The sequence below is a fragment of the Anolis sagrei genome, chromosome 1, assembly GCF_037176765.1.
Source record: "Anolis sagrei isolate rAnoSag1 chromosome 1, rAnoSag1.mat, whole genome shotgun sequence".
Taxonomy (NCBI): Eukaryota; Metazoa; Chordata; class Lepidosauria; order Squamata; family Dactyloidae; genus Anolis; species Anolis sagrei.
Genome location: NC_090021.1, coordinates 268,825,431 through 268,840,055, shown reverse-complemented (window position 1 = coordinate 268,840,055; position 14,625 = coordinate 268,825,431). Strand labels below are relative to the sequence as shown.

The 14,625-nt window shown below is 40.1% G+C and overlaps 1 protein-coding gene across 1 annotated transcript in view; it reads right to left on the bottom strand.

Annotated features, from left to right (window-relative positions):
* Positions 1–14,212, bottom strand: part of PDHX (pyruvate dehydrogenase complex component X) — a 47,141-nt gene extending 32,929 nt beyond the window's left edge. The window contains exons 1-2 of the mRNA XM_060764855.2: positions 14,036–14,212; positions 2,341–2,424 (exon numbers count right to left, since the gene is read on the bottom strand). Coding sequence (XP_060620838.2) covers positions 2,341–2,424; positions 14,036–14,177 — 226 coding nt within the window. The 5' untranslated portion in view covers positions 14,178–14,212. The remainder of the gene's footprint in view (positions 1–2,340; positions 2,425–14,035) is intronic.
* Between the last annotated feature and the right edge of the window lie 413 nt (positions 14,213–14,625).

Sequence of the window (14,625 nt, the reverse complement as noted above, 5' to 3'; positions counted from 1 at the left end):
GATTTGATATATCCAAGATATGCATAGATGAGTTCTGGAATGCAAAGTGCACATTACTAACACCAGCTTCCCAAGAAAAGTGGACTTGAGTAGGAAACTCCTGCATGAAATACTAAGCATATTCCACTATTGCTAGTGGCAATCTTATAGTCCTTTTGAAAGTGACTCTTTTGGTGACATCTTTCATTTCAAAATGTCCACATTTGAATAATTTAAACGTTTGAATAATTTGAATAATTTAAACATTTGAATAATTTAAACATTTGAATAATTTTTAAAAAAAAACACCAAGATTTCATATTGTTGCTTTCTTATAACAGATCTATGAAATTCTTTGATAACTGAAGATTGACTTGATCTGTGCCATCAAAACTGGATTATAATGGGAACCTGGAGAAGCTTTGTGGTCAAAATCTTGCTTTTCAAGAACTGTGCTAACAAAGGCTTGATTATATAACACAATTGTATGGAATAAAGTTTTCATTTAAATATAAGCAAATCTCTTAACAGTCTTACCCAAGGAAAACAAAAAATTACCTAAGCCCTATATTGGATTTGTTTTTGCTTTCTTTTGAAACACTTAAACATAGCAATTATGTCAGTGTGCAATACGTATGACACTGAAATGACACATACACATCTTTGTCTTTTACTTCCTCTATTACATTAAAGTAAAAACATAAACACAGGATATTAAGAGTTTGTGATGTGTAAATCTGGGTGCTTTCATTCCAATGCAAACATCATTCAAGAAAAAATGTCTACAAAAATTTCTCTTCAAGAAAGAAATCAACTTTAATAAATTATTTCTGCATCCCTCCTCTTCAGAGTTACTTTAATAAGAGAAACAAGATGGATGGATGGGAATCTCAGCTATTTTATTTTAGAGATTTTATTAATTCAAAAAGTCAAAGTTAAACAAAACAGACACATCCATCCGTATACCTCCACAGCCCTTCTCCAAAATTAATATAATGTCCTCTTATCTTAAGAGATATAAGATATTTCTGATACTGTTTCCACAGATTCAGAGTGTAATTTTTTTTCTTTCATTCATGCCATTTTAAAAAGAATACCCGAACAATATGCATTTAAATATTTCAATATACCTTAATACAGCGTAATGAATTTTATGTGGCAAGAATTTGGGAGAGCAATGAGTGATGAATGATGACCCAACAGATCATGATGTGAAAAATCAGCTCTTCCATCTTTTTTTTTTTAATCACTATTTCCTAATTTAGAGATGAAACCAAGAAACATAATTTATCAAAAAGCCATTATAACTGAGGAAAGGAAAATTATTAATAGTATCAGTTTAAAAAACAGAAAGTCCCAAAATCCATATCTAATAACTTTACTAAAGTCATCAGACTTTATACTTCCAGTATTTATATACTCAGGCCATCCCCAAGTTACAAATAAGATAGGTTCTGTAGGTTTGTTCTTAAGCTGAATGCATATGTAACTCAGAGCAGGTACATTTGTACGTGTAACTCCAGCCATATGTATGTGTGTGAGAGAGAGAGGGTGGGGGAATGGTTAACACCCTTGTGGTGTATGTTTTGCTGTCTGTGCCCCTGTTCAGCAGATTTCATCTCACTTTCTGTTCCTGTGATAACTGGATTTTGAAACATTGGTTTGTTGTGGAAACAAGGACTGGTAATAGAGCTAACAAGGATTGGTAATAAAGTTTTAGTTGAGTCCCCTTTTTGACATGATGACTCTTTCAGGAGTGAATTTCCCTAGAGGTATATTTCTCACACTTCCTTTTGTATCACCCCCATTCTTAACTATGAGTCATTTGTAAGTCAGATGTTTATAACTTGGGGACTGCCTATACTTTCCTGATAACTGAGGCATGTTACACAATCAAGCAGAATCAAGGAGAATAAAATTAAGAAGCTTGAAGTATTTAAAAAAGCAAATCATTTAAAAAATATACATATACATACAAAATATACCACAAATTCAGTACTACTTTTCTATAGAAACTTCCATGTAAACATAAAAGTCCTTTTGTTTTTCTTTTAAAACCATAGTAGCACTCCAAACTCCGGGCCTTGGAATTGTGAGGCCAGGCCAACTGCACTGTAGCTTACATCATTGTTGGCTTTTTTGAAGAGTGGAGCAATGTTGACTTGTCTACAGTCCTCTGGCACCTCATCCGTTCTCCTAAATTTCTCAAAAATGAAGTCAGGGATTCTGCATGTATATCAGCATGTTTTGCAATTAAAAGGCTTGTCCCTAAACTATGTCAACGTATTCAATCAATATGTAGTTTTCATTAGACAATAGCTTCAGTCCACAAAAAATCATATTCAAACAAATCAGATTCACCTTCATTTTTCAGCCATTTCACTATGTTTCCTTCTTCCATTGTTGGTGATAGGGCAGGCATGAGAATTTTAACAGCAGGAGTACCTTGGGAGAAAATAAATATGAGAATTTTAGTACTATTTTATTTAAATGGTATAAAATTGCAAGAAAACCTGAAGCTGTGATCCTAAGCAAATATAATTCAAACCAAATTGGCAAAGGTGTTAAAGGGCTACTTGAGCCAACATTAGGCCAGCTGAAGGTGGGATGAACCCATAACCCTTTAAGTCTCAACATATAAGAAATTCCTTAGGGCTAGTCTTGCTGAAACTAAACAGGGTCCTTGGGAGGGATAAGATGGGACCCCAAATAGCTTTCTCTCGCTTATTACCTCTACCCTCATTTTAGATTTTATGGTGACAGATCTTAGCCAGCAGAGAGGTTCTATTAGCAAATTGTTCTGTGTGTGTTCTCTGAGATCAGCCAGCAGATAAAGATTACACTAGAAGTACATTTCTACAATAGCAGAAGTTTATGCCTAAAACAAGTTCCCAGCAACTGCTGCACCTTTGTCTTAAAACTGCAAGAGTCCCAAGACCCTGTTTTTTTAGAATTATCATGGGGATGAAATCAGCTCAAAATCAGCCTGGATTTTATTTTAACTTCATTTGTACAGGAAACAGTTGAGACATTTCCATTTAACTTAGCCTCTCAATAGCAACATTAAGTAATCACAAAGAAAGACCTTTTCAAGACATGAGACATGAATTCCGGGCTAGGCTTAAACAATACATGGCTGTCAAAATGTATCCATTTGTGAAGAAAAAGACACAACAGTAACCCTGCCTGTGAATGTCAGAATTACAAAAATCATTATCTGGGAAACTGTAGAAGTGTACCATTAAATAATTAGATAAGAAAGGTAATCTGGCATGATGTTACAAAACAGACCATAGTGTGAAACATGCTCTCATTAAAATGAAATGTGATCTCATTTAAAACACTATAGGGCTATAGCGCCTATAGTGTTAGAGCCTAAAGTTCTGAGAGTGCCTTGGACTGCGAGAAGATCCAACCAGTCCATCCTCCAGGAAATAAAGCCCGACTGCTCACTGGAGGGAAAGATACTAGAGACAAAGTTGAAGTACTTTGGCCACATCATGAGGAGACAGGAAAGCCTAGAGAAGACAATTATGCTGGGGAAAGTGGAAGGCAAAAGGAAGAGGGGCCGACCAAGGGCAAGATGGATGGATGGCATCCTTGAAGTGACTGGACTGACCTTGAGGGAGCTGGGGGTGGTAACGGCCGACAGGGAGCTCTGGCGTGGGCTGGTCCATGAGGTCACGAAGAGTCGGAGACGACTGAACGAATGAACAACAACAACAACAACAGGGCTATAGGGCATTCCACAGCTTGAAAATATCTTTGGTTATTCCATATGTATGGATCATATTGTGTTGAAAAGAAATGTATCATAGCACCCTATAGATAGCTTATTACAATCATACTGGGAACATTCTACATTTTAAACCTTATATCTACACATTTACTCCATAAAACAGGGACTTCCTTGTACACAAGACAGTTAGTTCATCTCATAGAATCATAGAGGTGGAAGAGACCTCATGGGCCATCCAGTCCAACCCCCTGCCAAGAAGCAGGAAAACTGCATTCAAAGCACCCCCAACAGATGGCCATCCAGCCTCTGTTTAAAAGCTTCCAAAGGAGCCTCCACCACACTCCGGGGCAGAGAGTTCCACTGCTGAATGACTTTGTCAGGAAGTTCTTCCTCATGTTCAGATGGAATATCCTTTCTTGTAGTTTGAAGCCATTGTTCCACGTCCTAGTCTCCAGGGCAGCAGAAAACAAGCTTGCTCCCTCCTCCCTATGACTTCCCCTCACATATTTATACATGGCCATCCTGTCTCCTCTCAGCCTTCTCTTCTTCAGGCTAAACATGCCCAGCTCTTTCAGCCGCTCCTCATAGGGGTTGTTCTCCAGACCCTTGATCATTTTAGTTGCCCTCCTCTGGACACATTCCAACTTGTCAATATCTCTCTTCAAATTGTGGTGCCCAGAATTGGAAACAATATTTCAGGTGTCGTCTAACCAAGGCAGAATAGAGGGGTAGTGTTGAGATTAAGTTACCTATCCGAACACATCTCCGCCTATGAACCCACCAGGACTTTAAGATCTTCTGGGGAGGCCCTGCTCTCGATCCCGCCTGCTTCACAGACACGTTTGGCGGGGACGAGGGACAGGGCCTTCTCAGTGGTGGCCCCTCGGCTGTGGAACGCCCTTCCCATGGACATTAGATCAGCCCCCTCGTTAATGGTGTTTCGAAGAAAACTGAAAACCTGGCTATTTGAACAGGCGTTCGGATAAGCAGTGCAATGAATATAATGAATATAGGAAAACGGAATTACGGATGACGAGTTGGATCACGATTCTAGTTACGAGATGTTAATGTGTTGTTTATTGATGTGTAATTACTTAGTATACTACGGTGTTAATTGTTTTTAAATAGTGTATGTTGTTAGCATTGAATTTTTGCTCTTGTTGTTAACCGCGTTGAGTCGCCTATGGGCTGAGAAACTGCAGTATACAAATAAAGTAAATAATTAATTAATTAATTAATTAATTAACTTCACAATTTAGCAGCAGATCAGTTGCACAACTTCAGCGCTTTCCAGTAGCTTCTTCCTGCACAGTATTTTCAGTCAACTGCTCCCACAGCCTGCAGTCACTCTGGAACCTTTTACAGACACCTGAGCACATGCCCGGCCATTGTCAGTTTTACCATTGTTTTTTCCCTAGTCTAGATGATATTACAGACTTACCACAGCACACAGTTATATCTTGTCTTAGCAGACAGGTTATTTTAATTACATATAGCCTTCGACGAACAACATCACAGCACAGGGGAAATATACACTGTACATGACTTCCTTATATACAATTCTATACAATTACACATAGCAATCTCTGATTAGTTCCCAACTCATTGACTCAACTCAAACCCAGGATTGCATCATTCACAATCACCTGGACTAGGCCAAAACACATTCCCCCAAATGTTCCCTATATACAGTTAATGCATGACTCAGCATTCCCAATAGAAGCCCATTAGCAGTGCATGACTCAGCTATATTACATTACAATACATTGTAAAACCTGACAGGGAGCATGACTTCCCAGGAGTTATGCTACCCCTCTATTCTGCCTTGGTTAGACCACACCTAGAATAATCTCTTGCTTCTTATATATATATGGAAGTCTAATCCTGGCAATATGCTTGCCAAAACCACATTTTAATCAATACAGATCAATTTAAAGGAAATAAAATGAAAAAGAATCACTTACTTCTATTGCTTCTATAAATATACAATTCAAAAGCCTTTGGTTTCTATGTTGTTGTTGTTGTTCATTCGTTCAGTCGTCTCCGACTCTTCGTGACCTCATGGACCAGCCCACGCCAGAGCTCCCTGTCGGCCGTCACCACCCCCAGCTCCTTCAAGGTCAGTCCAGTCGCTTCAAGGATGCCGTCCATCCATCTTGCCCTTGGTCGGCCCCTCTTCCTTTTACCTTCCACTTTCCCCAGCATAATTGTCTTCTCTAGGCTTTGCTGTCTCCTCATGATGTGGCCAAAGTACTTCAACTTTGTCTCTAGTATCCTTCCCTCCAGTGAGCAGTCGGGCTTTATTTCCTGGAGGATGGACTGGTTGGATCTTCTCGCAGTCCAAGACACTCTCAGAACTTTCCTCCAACACCACAGTTCAAAAGCATCCATCTTCCTTCGCTCAGCCTTCCCTAAGGTCCAGCTCTCACATCCGTAGGTTACTACAGGGAATACCATGGCTTTGACTAGGCGGATCTTTGTTGCCAGTGTAATGTCTCTACTCTTTACTATTTTATCGAGATTGGACATTGCTCTCCTCCCAAAAAGTAAGCGTCTTCTGATTTCCTGGCCACAGTCTGCATCTGCAGTAATTTTTGCGCCTAGAAATACTAAGTCTGTCACGGCCTCCACATTTTCTCCCTCTATTTTCCAGTTGTCAATCATTCTTGTTGCCATAATCTTGGTTTCTTTGATGTTTAGCTGCAACCCGGCTTTTGCGCTTTCTTCTTTCACCTTGATTAGAAGGCTCCTCAGCTCCTCCTCGCTTTCGGCCATCAGAGTGGTGTCATCTGCATATCTGAGGTTGTTAATGTTTCTTCCAGCAATTTTCACCCCAGCCTTGCATTCATCAAGCCCCGCACATCGCATGATGTGTTCTGCATACAAGTTGAATAGGTTGGGGGAGAGTATGCAGCCTTGCCGTACGCCTTCCCCAATCTTGAACCAGTCTGTTGTTCCGTGGTCAGTTCTGACTGTTGCTACTTGGTCCTTGTACAGATTCCTCAGGAGAGACACAAGGTAGCTTGGTATGCCCATCCCACCAAGAACTTGCCACAATTAATTATGATCCACACAGTCAAAGGCTTTAGAGTAGTCAATGAAGCAGAAATAGATGTTTTTCTGAAACTCCCTGCCTTTCTCCATTATCCAGCGGATATTGGCAATCTGGTCTCTCGTTCCTCTGCCTTTTCTAAACCCAGCTTGAACATCTGGCAACTCTCGCTCCATGTATTATTGGTTGCTATAACAATTTAAAATGTGCTAGATATATTTTGTAAATACGTACACAAAAGTTATTAAGCTTTTTCTTTTTCAAAGCTTAGCTTGCTAAAAATAGCAGGAATTTCCATAGCAGCTAAGAAGAGATAGTCTAGTTACCAAAAAAGAAAGAGAGAAGTTTTCTACCAGACAGAGTGATGGGAAGGGCTTTCTTCGATGTGTTGTCAAATGCAAGGCAGTGTTAGCGAAAGCAGCTTTTATACAATACTGTATCTAGAATATACAAACTTAGATGCCAAGGTGCCATTCCACCCTAAGTCACCTCGGGGAGATAAAGCAAAATACAAATAAAGTCTTATCTTATTGACACCAGAAAAATGCTATATAATTAACAAGTATTATCTTATAATAATGATGCAGGTTGAGAACCAATCTGGAAAGCCATTCACTTCATTTCAGGGAATATTGTGAAAACTGATAAACTTTTCATTCCGACTGCTATCTTTCATTTCATTAAGTCATTTTTTTTCTATAAATGTATTTACTTAGTCTTTAAAAATCACCATAGCTGCCATTAGTTATTCAGGGTTGTGCACAATATTTTGGGGGACACTCTGTATATATGTATTCTTTGGTACAGTAGACCCTTGATATTTGCTTGGGTTTTATTCAGGATACCAAAACTGGTGGATGCTTAACTCCCATTATATTCCGTAGTATAGTAAAAAGATGTCTTTCATATTAAATGGCAAAATCAAGACTTTTTGGATCAGACAAACAATTGAAATAAGCCCCATCTATGATTTGATAAGTCTCTTGCTTAATTGTTTCGTTTATAAAATGATCCCACTGCTTTTTTGCACTAACAAGAGCTTTCAGTGACTTAATCAGTTACAAACCCCCTCTTAATTGAATAGTTTATGTCAATTTCAAATGGTTGGCTCTATGCAGAAATGATCTTCTTACATTGGGTGCATTTGTACTACAGAACTACTATAATCCATCTTGACACCACTTTCATGGCCATAGCTCAATGCTATGGACTTCTGGGGGTTGTTTGGAAAAACGCCAGCGTTTATTATTATTATTATTATTATTATTATTATTTTATTTTATTTTATTGGCAGAGAAGGTTACAGACCATATAAAATTAAAACCACTATAATTCCATGATAGTTAAAAGTGGTGCCAAACTGCATTGACTGTACAATATAGATGCAGCCCTTGCCAAAGCACAGAGATGCAAAACTTTTCTTGTAATGTTGCAAAACCTCAAAATAATAATAGTATCATTATATTATTTCATATAATTATAATCATTATATTATTATTATTATTATTATTATTACTATTTATTACTACTACTAATATCCCCCCCCCCCCAAATACACATATTTAATGGAAGAAAATCCCAATAGCAGAAGTAGTGATACTAGTAGACTTATTCATTCATGAATTTTAAAACCATATCTTGTGTTCACTATATTTTAATCTTTGTTCTGTGTATTTAAATGTATGTATTCTGTAGAATTGTGGCAAGTTCTTGGTGGGATGGGCATACCAAGCCACCTTGTCTCTCTCCTGAGGAATCTGTACAAGGACCAAGTAGCAACAGTCAGAACTGACCACGGAACAACAGACTGGTTCAAGATTGGGGAAGGCGTACGGCAAGGCTGCATACTCTCCCCCAACCTATTCAACTTGTATGCAGAACACATCATGCGATGTGCGGGGCTTGATGAATGCAAGGCTGGGGTGAAAATTGCTGGAAGAAACATTAACAACCTCAGATATGCAGATGACACCACTCTGATGGCCGAAAGCGAGGAGGAGCTGAGGAGCCTTCTAATCAAGGTGAAAGAAGAAAACGCAAAAGCCGGGTTGCAGCTAAACATCAAAAAAACCAAGATTATGGCAACAAGAATGATTGACAATTGGAAAATACAGGGAGAAAATGTGGAGGCCGTGACAGACTCTGTATTTCTAGGCGCAAAGATTACTGCAGATGCAGACTGTAGCCAGGAAATCAGAAGACGCTTACTTCTTGGGAGGAGAGCAATATCCAGTCTTGATAAAATAGTAAAGAGTAGAGACATCAGACTGGCAACAAAGATCTGCATAGTCAAAGCCATGGTATTCCCTGTAGTCACCTACGGATGTGAGAGCTGGACCTTAGGGAAGGCTGAGCGAAGGAAGATAGATGCTTTTGAACTGTGGTGCCGGAGGAAAGTGCTGAGAGTGCCTTGGACTGCGAGAAGATCCAACCAGTCCATCCTCCAGGAAATAAAGCCCGACTGCTCATTGGAGGGAAGGATACTAGAGACAAAGCTGAAGTACTTCGGGCACATCATGAGGAGACAGGAAAGCCTAGAGAAGACAATTATGCTGGGGAAAGTGGAAGGCAAAAGGAAGAGGGGCCGACCAAGGGCAAGATGGATGGATGGCATCCTTGAGGTGACTGGACTGACCTGAAAGGAGCTGGGGGTGGTGACGGCCGACAGGGAGCTCTGGCGTGGGCTGGTCCATGAGGTCATGAAGAGTCGGAGACGACTGAACGAATGAACAACAACATTCTGTAGAAAGAAGATTTAATATGTCTATTTTATGTAATGTTTATGATAATGATTATGTGTTTTTAGCTATGTTGTAACCCACCTCGATCACTGCTCAACAGTGGGAGTTAATGTTCAGGTGGAATCTCCTTTCTTTTAGTTTGAAACCATTGTTCTGCATCCTGCCCTGGAGACTAGGATGCGGAGCAATGGCTTCAAACTACAGAAAAGGAGATTCCACCTGAACATCAGGAAGAACTTCCTAACGGTGAGAGCTGTTCAGCAGTGGAACTCTCTGCCTAGGAGTACGGTGAAGGCTCCTTTTCTGGAGGCTTTTAAGCAGAAGCGGGATGGTCATCTGTCGGAGGTGCTTTGAATGAGATTTTTCTGCTTCTTGGCAGGGAGTTGGACTGGTTGGCCCACGAGGTCTCTTCCAACTCTATGAGTCTATGATTCTGTGATCAGAAGGAGAGGCTTATTATTATTATTATTATTATTATTATTATTATTATTACACTATGTAACACGATTTTTGTTCCTGGATTATAAATGTCATTTCTTAATTGGTTCTATAATAAAAACATGGAAAAGGTTTACTGAACTGCCAAAACATTGTTTTTGTGGGACATACTGCATCATATTTTGCTATTTATGTTTATGTTATATTTTACTGATGTTTTATATGTTATATATGTGTTTAACTGCTGTTGATTTTATACTGGTTTTGATATGTTGGAAGCTGCTTTGGGTCCCATTTTGGGGAGAAAAGCAAAATATTATTATTATTATTATTATTATTATTATTATTATAGGGTTGTTGTAGATTATTCGGGCTGTATGGCCATGTTCTAGAAGAATTATCTTCTGATATTTTGCTTGCATATCTCACAACGTCTGAGGAAGCCTGCCATAGATGCAGGCGAAACGTCAGGAAAGAATGCTTCTAGAACATGGTCATACAGCCCGAAAAACCTACAACAACCCAGTGATTCCGGCCATGACAGTCTTTGGCAATACATTATTATGCTAGCTTTTCAATCCATATTTCAGAGTCTCAACCAATTCAGCACAGTTTGTGGCAAAGTGTCTTATAGAATAGGTTGTGTTTAAAGTTAATTTTAATTGTTACATTATAATTTGTCTTTGTATGCTGTGTAGTTTCAATTTTAATTGCTATGTGTGAATTAATTATTATGTTTAGGCATTGAATGTTTGCCTTTTTGTGACTGGAATCTGTCCTGAGTCCCTACGGGGAGATAGGGCAGAATATAAATAAAAATTATTATTATTATTATTATTATTATTATTACTACTACTACAACAACTACTACTTTCAAAGTAAGTACCACACAATTAAACAGGAAATAACACTTTCAAACTAGGGGCAGATTTTTTTTAAATTTAATTACATAGTGTTATCATCATTATTATTACAGAATTATAAACTGTCAAGGTGCACACTAGGCATGGGCAAACTTGGGCCCTCCAGATGTTTTGGACTTCAATTCCCACAATTCCTAACAGCCTCAGGACCTTTCCTCCCCCCCCCCCTCCCCCAGCTCCTTAGCTGACTGAGGGGGGAAAGGAAAGTGCCTGAGGCTGTTAGAAATTGAGGGAGTTGAAGTCCAAAACACCTGGAGGGCCAAAGTTTGCCCATGCCTGATCCGTGAACATGAAAGGCCAACTGTAGAGTTTGCAATATCTGGTCGTCTCAGACCAATATCACAGCACCATTGGTAGTTATCACATGCCTTGAAGTTGTTTGTGACCTATGGTGACTGAAAGGTTATGCTATTTCAGGATTTTGGGGGTAAAAGATTAGTTCAGAAGAGGCTTGCCATTGCTTTCCTCTGAGTGTGACTTGTTTAAGGTGTGAGTGTGGCTTGTTTAAGGTGATGTTCTTAGGTTATTTTGTCCAACACTTCACTGAGGAAAATGGGGATACATAGTTGTGTATTTTGTAAGTACCAAACAATTAAACAGGAATTAGCACTTTCAAACCAGGGACAGAATTTTTTTTAGTTTAGTTACATATTTGAGAGAGCCTTCTCCATTGTGGCCCCCCAACTTTGGAATTCACTACCTAGTGAGATTAGGCAAGCCTGGCAGCTTTTAAGAAAGACCTTAAAACTTGGCTCTTCCAATGTGCTTTTGGTCAGTGAACATATATTCCATATCCTGTTTGTTCCAACTACAGTTCTGTCCTCATGATCCACTTTCCCCTGTCCTTAATGAAAGTTTAACCCCACTCTTTTGAGCCCTTCCCTCAGAAACACATTCTCCCACTACTATCTCATCTAAGGTTTTATCAATTTTTATCCCATGCATTTGGCCCGCCCATTGTGTTATATTTCTTTCTTGTTATTCTGTAACTATTTTATTTAGCTATTTTATACATCTTATTTTGATGTTATTTTTGCTTTGTTGTATTTTATTTTGCTGTATTGTAATCCTGGGCTTGGCCTCATGTTAGCCGCCCCGAGTCCCCTTTGGGGAGATAGTGGCGAGGTATAAATAAAGTTTATTATTATTATTACTAGCGATCCCCTGCCACACATTGCTGTGGCCCAGTTTGGTGATTTGGAAAATAAAGTAATGAGAAAGTGTTGGTTTCTAATATATGTAATTTCTTTATGCTTGTGGGTAATCGGTATTTCTTGCTGTTTCTTTGTCAGTGTTGATTGGGAGATTGTCTGGTTTGCCTACTCTGGAACATGCAACATATAATTGTCCTACTTTAGGGCCCCCTTTCAAATCTATGACACTATATGTGTGTGTGAATCATATCTATCTATCAATATCTATGGCTGGATGGCTCTTTGTCAGGAGGGCTTTGATTCTGTTTTCTTGCCCTGGTGAAGGGACTTGGACTGGATGGCCTTAAATTGGTCATGGGGGTTCTGTGTGGGAAGTTTGCCACAAATCTGTCTTTGGTAGGGTTCAGAATGCTCTTTGATTGTAGGTGAACTATAAATCCCAGTAACTACAAACCCAATTGTCAAGGTATATTTTCCCCAACTCCACCTGTGTTCATATTTGGGCATATGGAATATTAATGCCAAGTTTGGGCCAGATCCATCATTGTTTGAGTCCACAATGCTCTCTGGATGTAGGTAAACTGCAACTCCCAAACTCGAGGTCAATGCCCACCAAACCCTTCTAGTGTTTTCTGTTGGTCATAGGAGTCCCGTATGCCAGGTTTAGTTCAATTCCATCATTGGTGGAGTTCAGAATGTTCTTTGTTTGTAGGTTAACTATAAATCCCAGCAACTACAACTCCCAAATGACAATTTTTTAATTTATTTTTTTTAGTGATGGTCACTCCTTAGGTTAGTAGGTGTCTTGTGGCCCAATTTGGCGGCAATTCATCCCGTGGTTTTTGAGTTATGTTAATCCCACAAACGAACGTTACATTTTTATTTATATAGATTATTATCATTATCATCATCATCATTATTACAAAATTATAAACCGTTATCGGTGTAGGTGATAGTATGATAGCTGGGTCCGGGTGCTCCGATTGTTACGCACATTCTGCAACAGCAGTTATGAATAAGGAAAGGGGAGAGCAGCACACTGAGGGCGGGAATATACTTCAATTTGGTGGAAAGATAGAAAGGAGAGGAGGGTTAGGATAATGTTTAGAGTAAGGTTTAGGATTTGGGGTAGAGTAAGGATTAGGATTAGGGTTAGAATTAGGCGTAGGGGTTAGGCTAAGATTTAGGGTTTGGGTTAGGATTAGGGTTTGAGTTAGGATTAAGTTTAGGGTTAGGGTAAAGTTTGGGGTAAGGGTTTGGGTAAGGTTTAGGGTTTTACCATTAAAGAATTCTTACATTCCTTCTATAATATCTGTGTTCCGTTCTGCGTTGCGCAAACAGCACTCCCGAAGGAGCGAAGCAGAAACAGCGTAACGCTCAGAGCTTCTGGACCCAGTGTTCATACTATTACCTTCCTAACAGCCGATGCAGAAGTCCAAAACACCTGGAGGGCCAAAGTTTGCCTATGCCTGGTGTATACATTGTTTATTGATTGATTTATTGATTTATTTCTGGTATTTCTACCCTGTCTCTTCTCTACACCTGGAGGGGGTCTCAGGATGGCTTATATTTGGCATTGATTCGATGTTGCTACATATAAACAATTACAATAATGTATTGTCGAAGGCTTTCATAGTCGGAATCACTGGGTTGTTGTAGGTTTTTTCGGGCTATATGGCCATGTTCTAGAGGCATTTTCTCCTGACGTTTCGCCTGCATCTATGGCAAGCATCCTCAGAGGTAGTGAGGTCTGTTGGAACTGGGAAAACAGACCTCACCTCTGAGGATGCTTGCCATAGATGCAGGCGAAACGTCAGGAGAAATGCCTCTAGAACATGGCCATGTAGCCCGAAAAAACCCACAAGAACTCAGAAGCTATTTCTTTGCCGCACACACAACCTCAAGGCTCCCTTTTGCTTCCCTTTCAATGACATTTCTGCCTGACATTCCCCCAGGAGTGAGACTGCGGGCAAAGGGCCCATTTCACCGCTCTCTAGCAAGGCACTCACCCAGAAGCTCCTGAGTCCTGTGCAGAAACCTGCCCCGCATCTCCCGAGGCGGGCAACGCAGGATCCCTCGGGAGACACTGCTGCCCAGCCACAGCTTGGCCGCTCCTCTGCTGCAGCGGATGAGCCACAAGGAGGCCGCCATCTTTCCCTCTCCCGCCGCCCTCCCGCCGGGGCTGTCTATCGCACTGCCTGAGAGGAAAAGGCACCAAGGGGCTGGCCTCCCTTCCGCCTGCACAAAACTCATCCTCCACTGTCTGCACTCAGTGTGCAGTGGGGACACTGTCTACCCGGCATCCGAGAAGCAAAACGTTTTCCTCTCATTGAAGGAGGCTTCCTGCACTATAAGTTACTATGTATACACAATGGCATCACAATACCATGCCAGGCAAAATGATAACAACCAACGGGTGAAGCTTCCCCAACACTATTTCTCTGCTGAAAGAATCACAGAGTTGGAAGAGACCTCATGGTCCATCCAGTCCAACCCCATTCTGCCAAGAAGCAGGAAAATTGCATTCAAATCACCCCCGACAGATGGCCATCCAGCCTCTGTTTAAAAGCCTCCAAAGAAGGAGCCTCCGCCACACTGA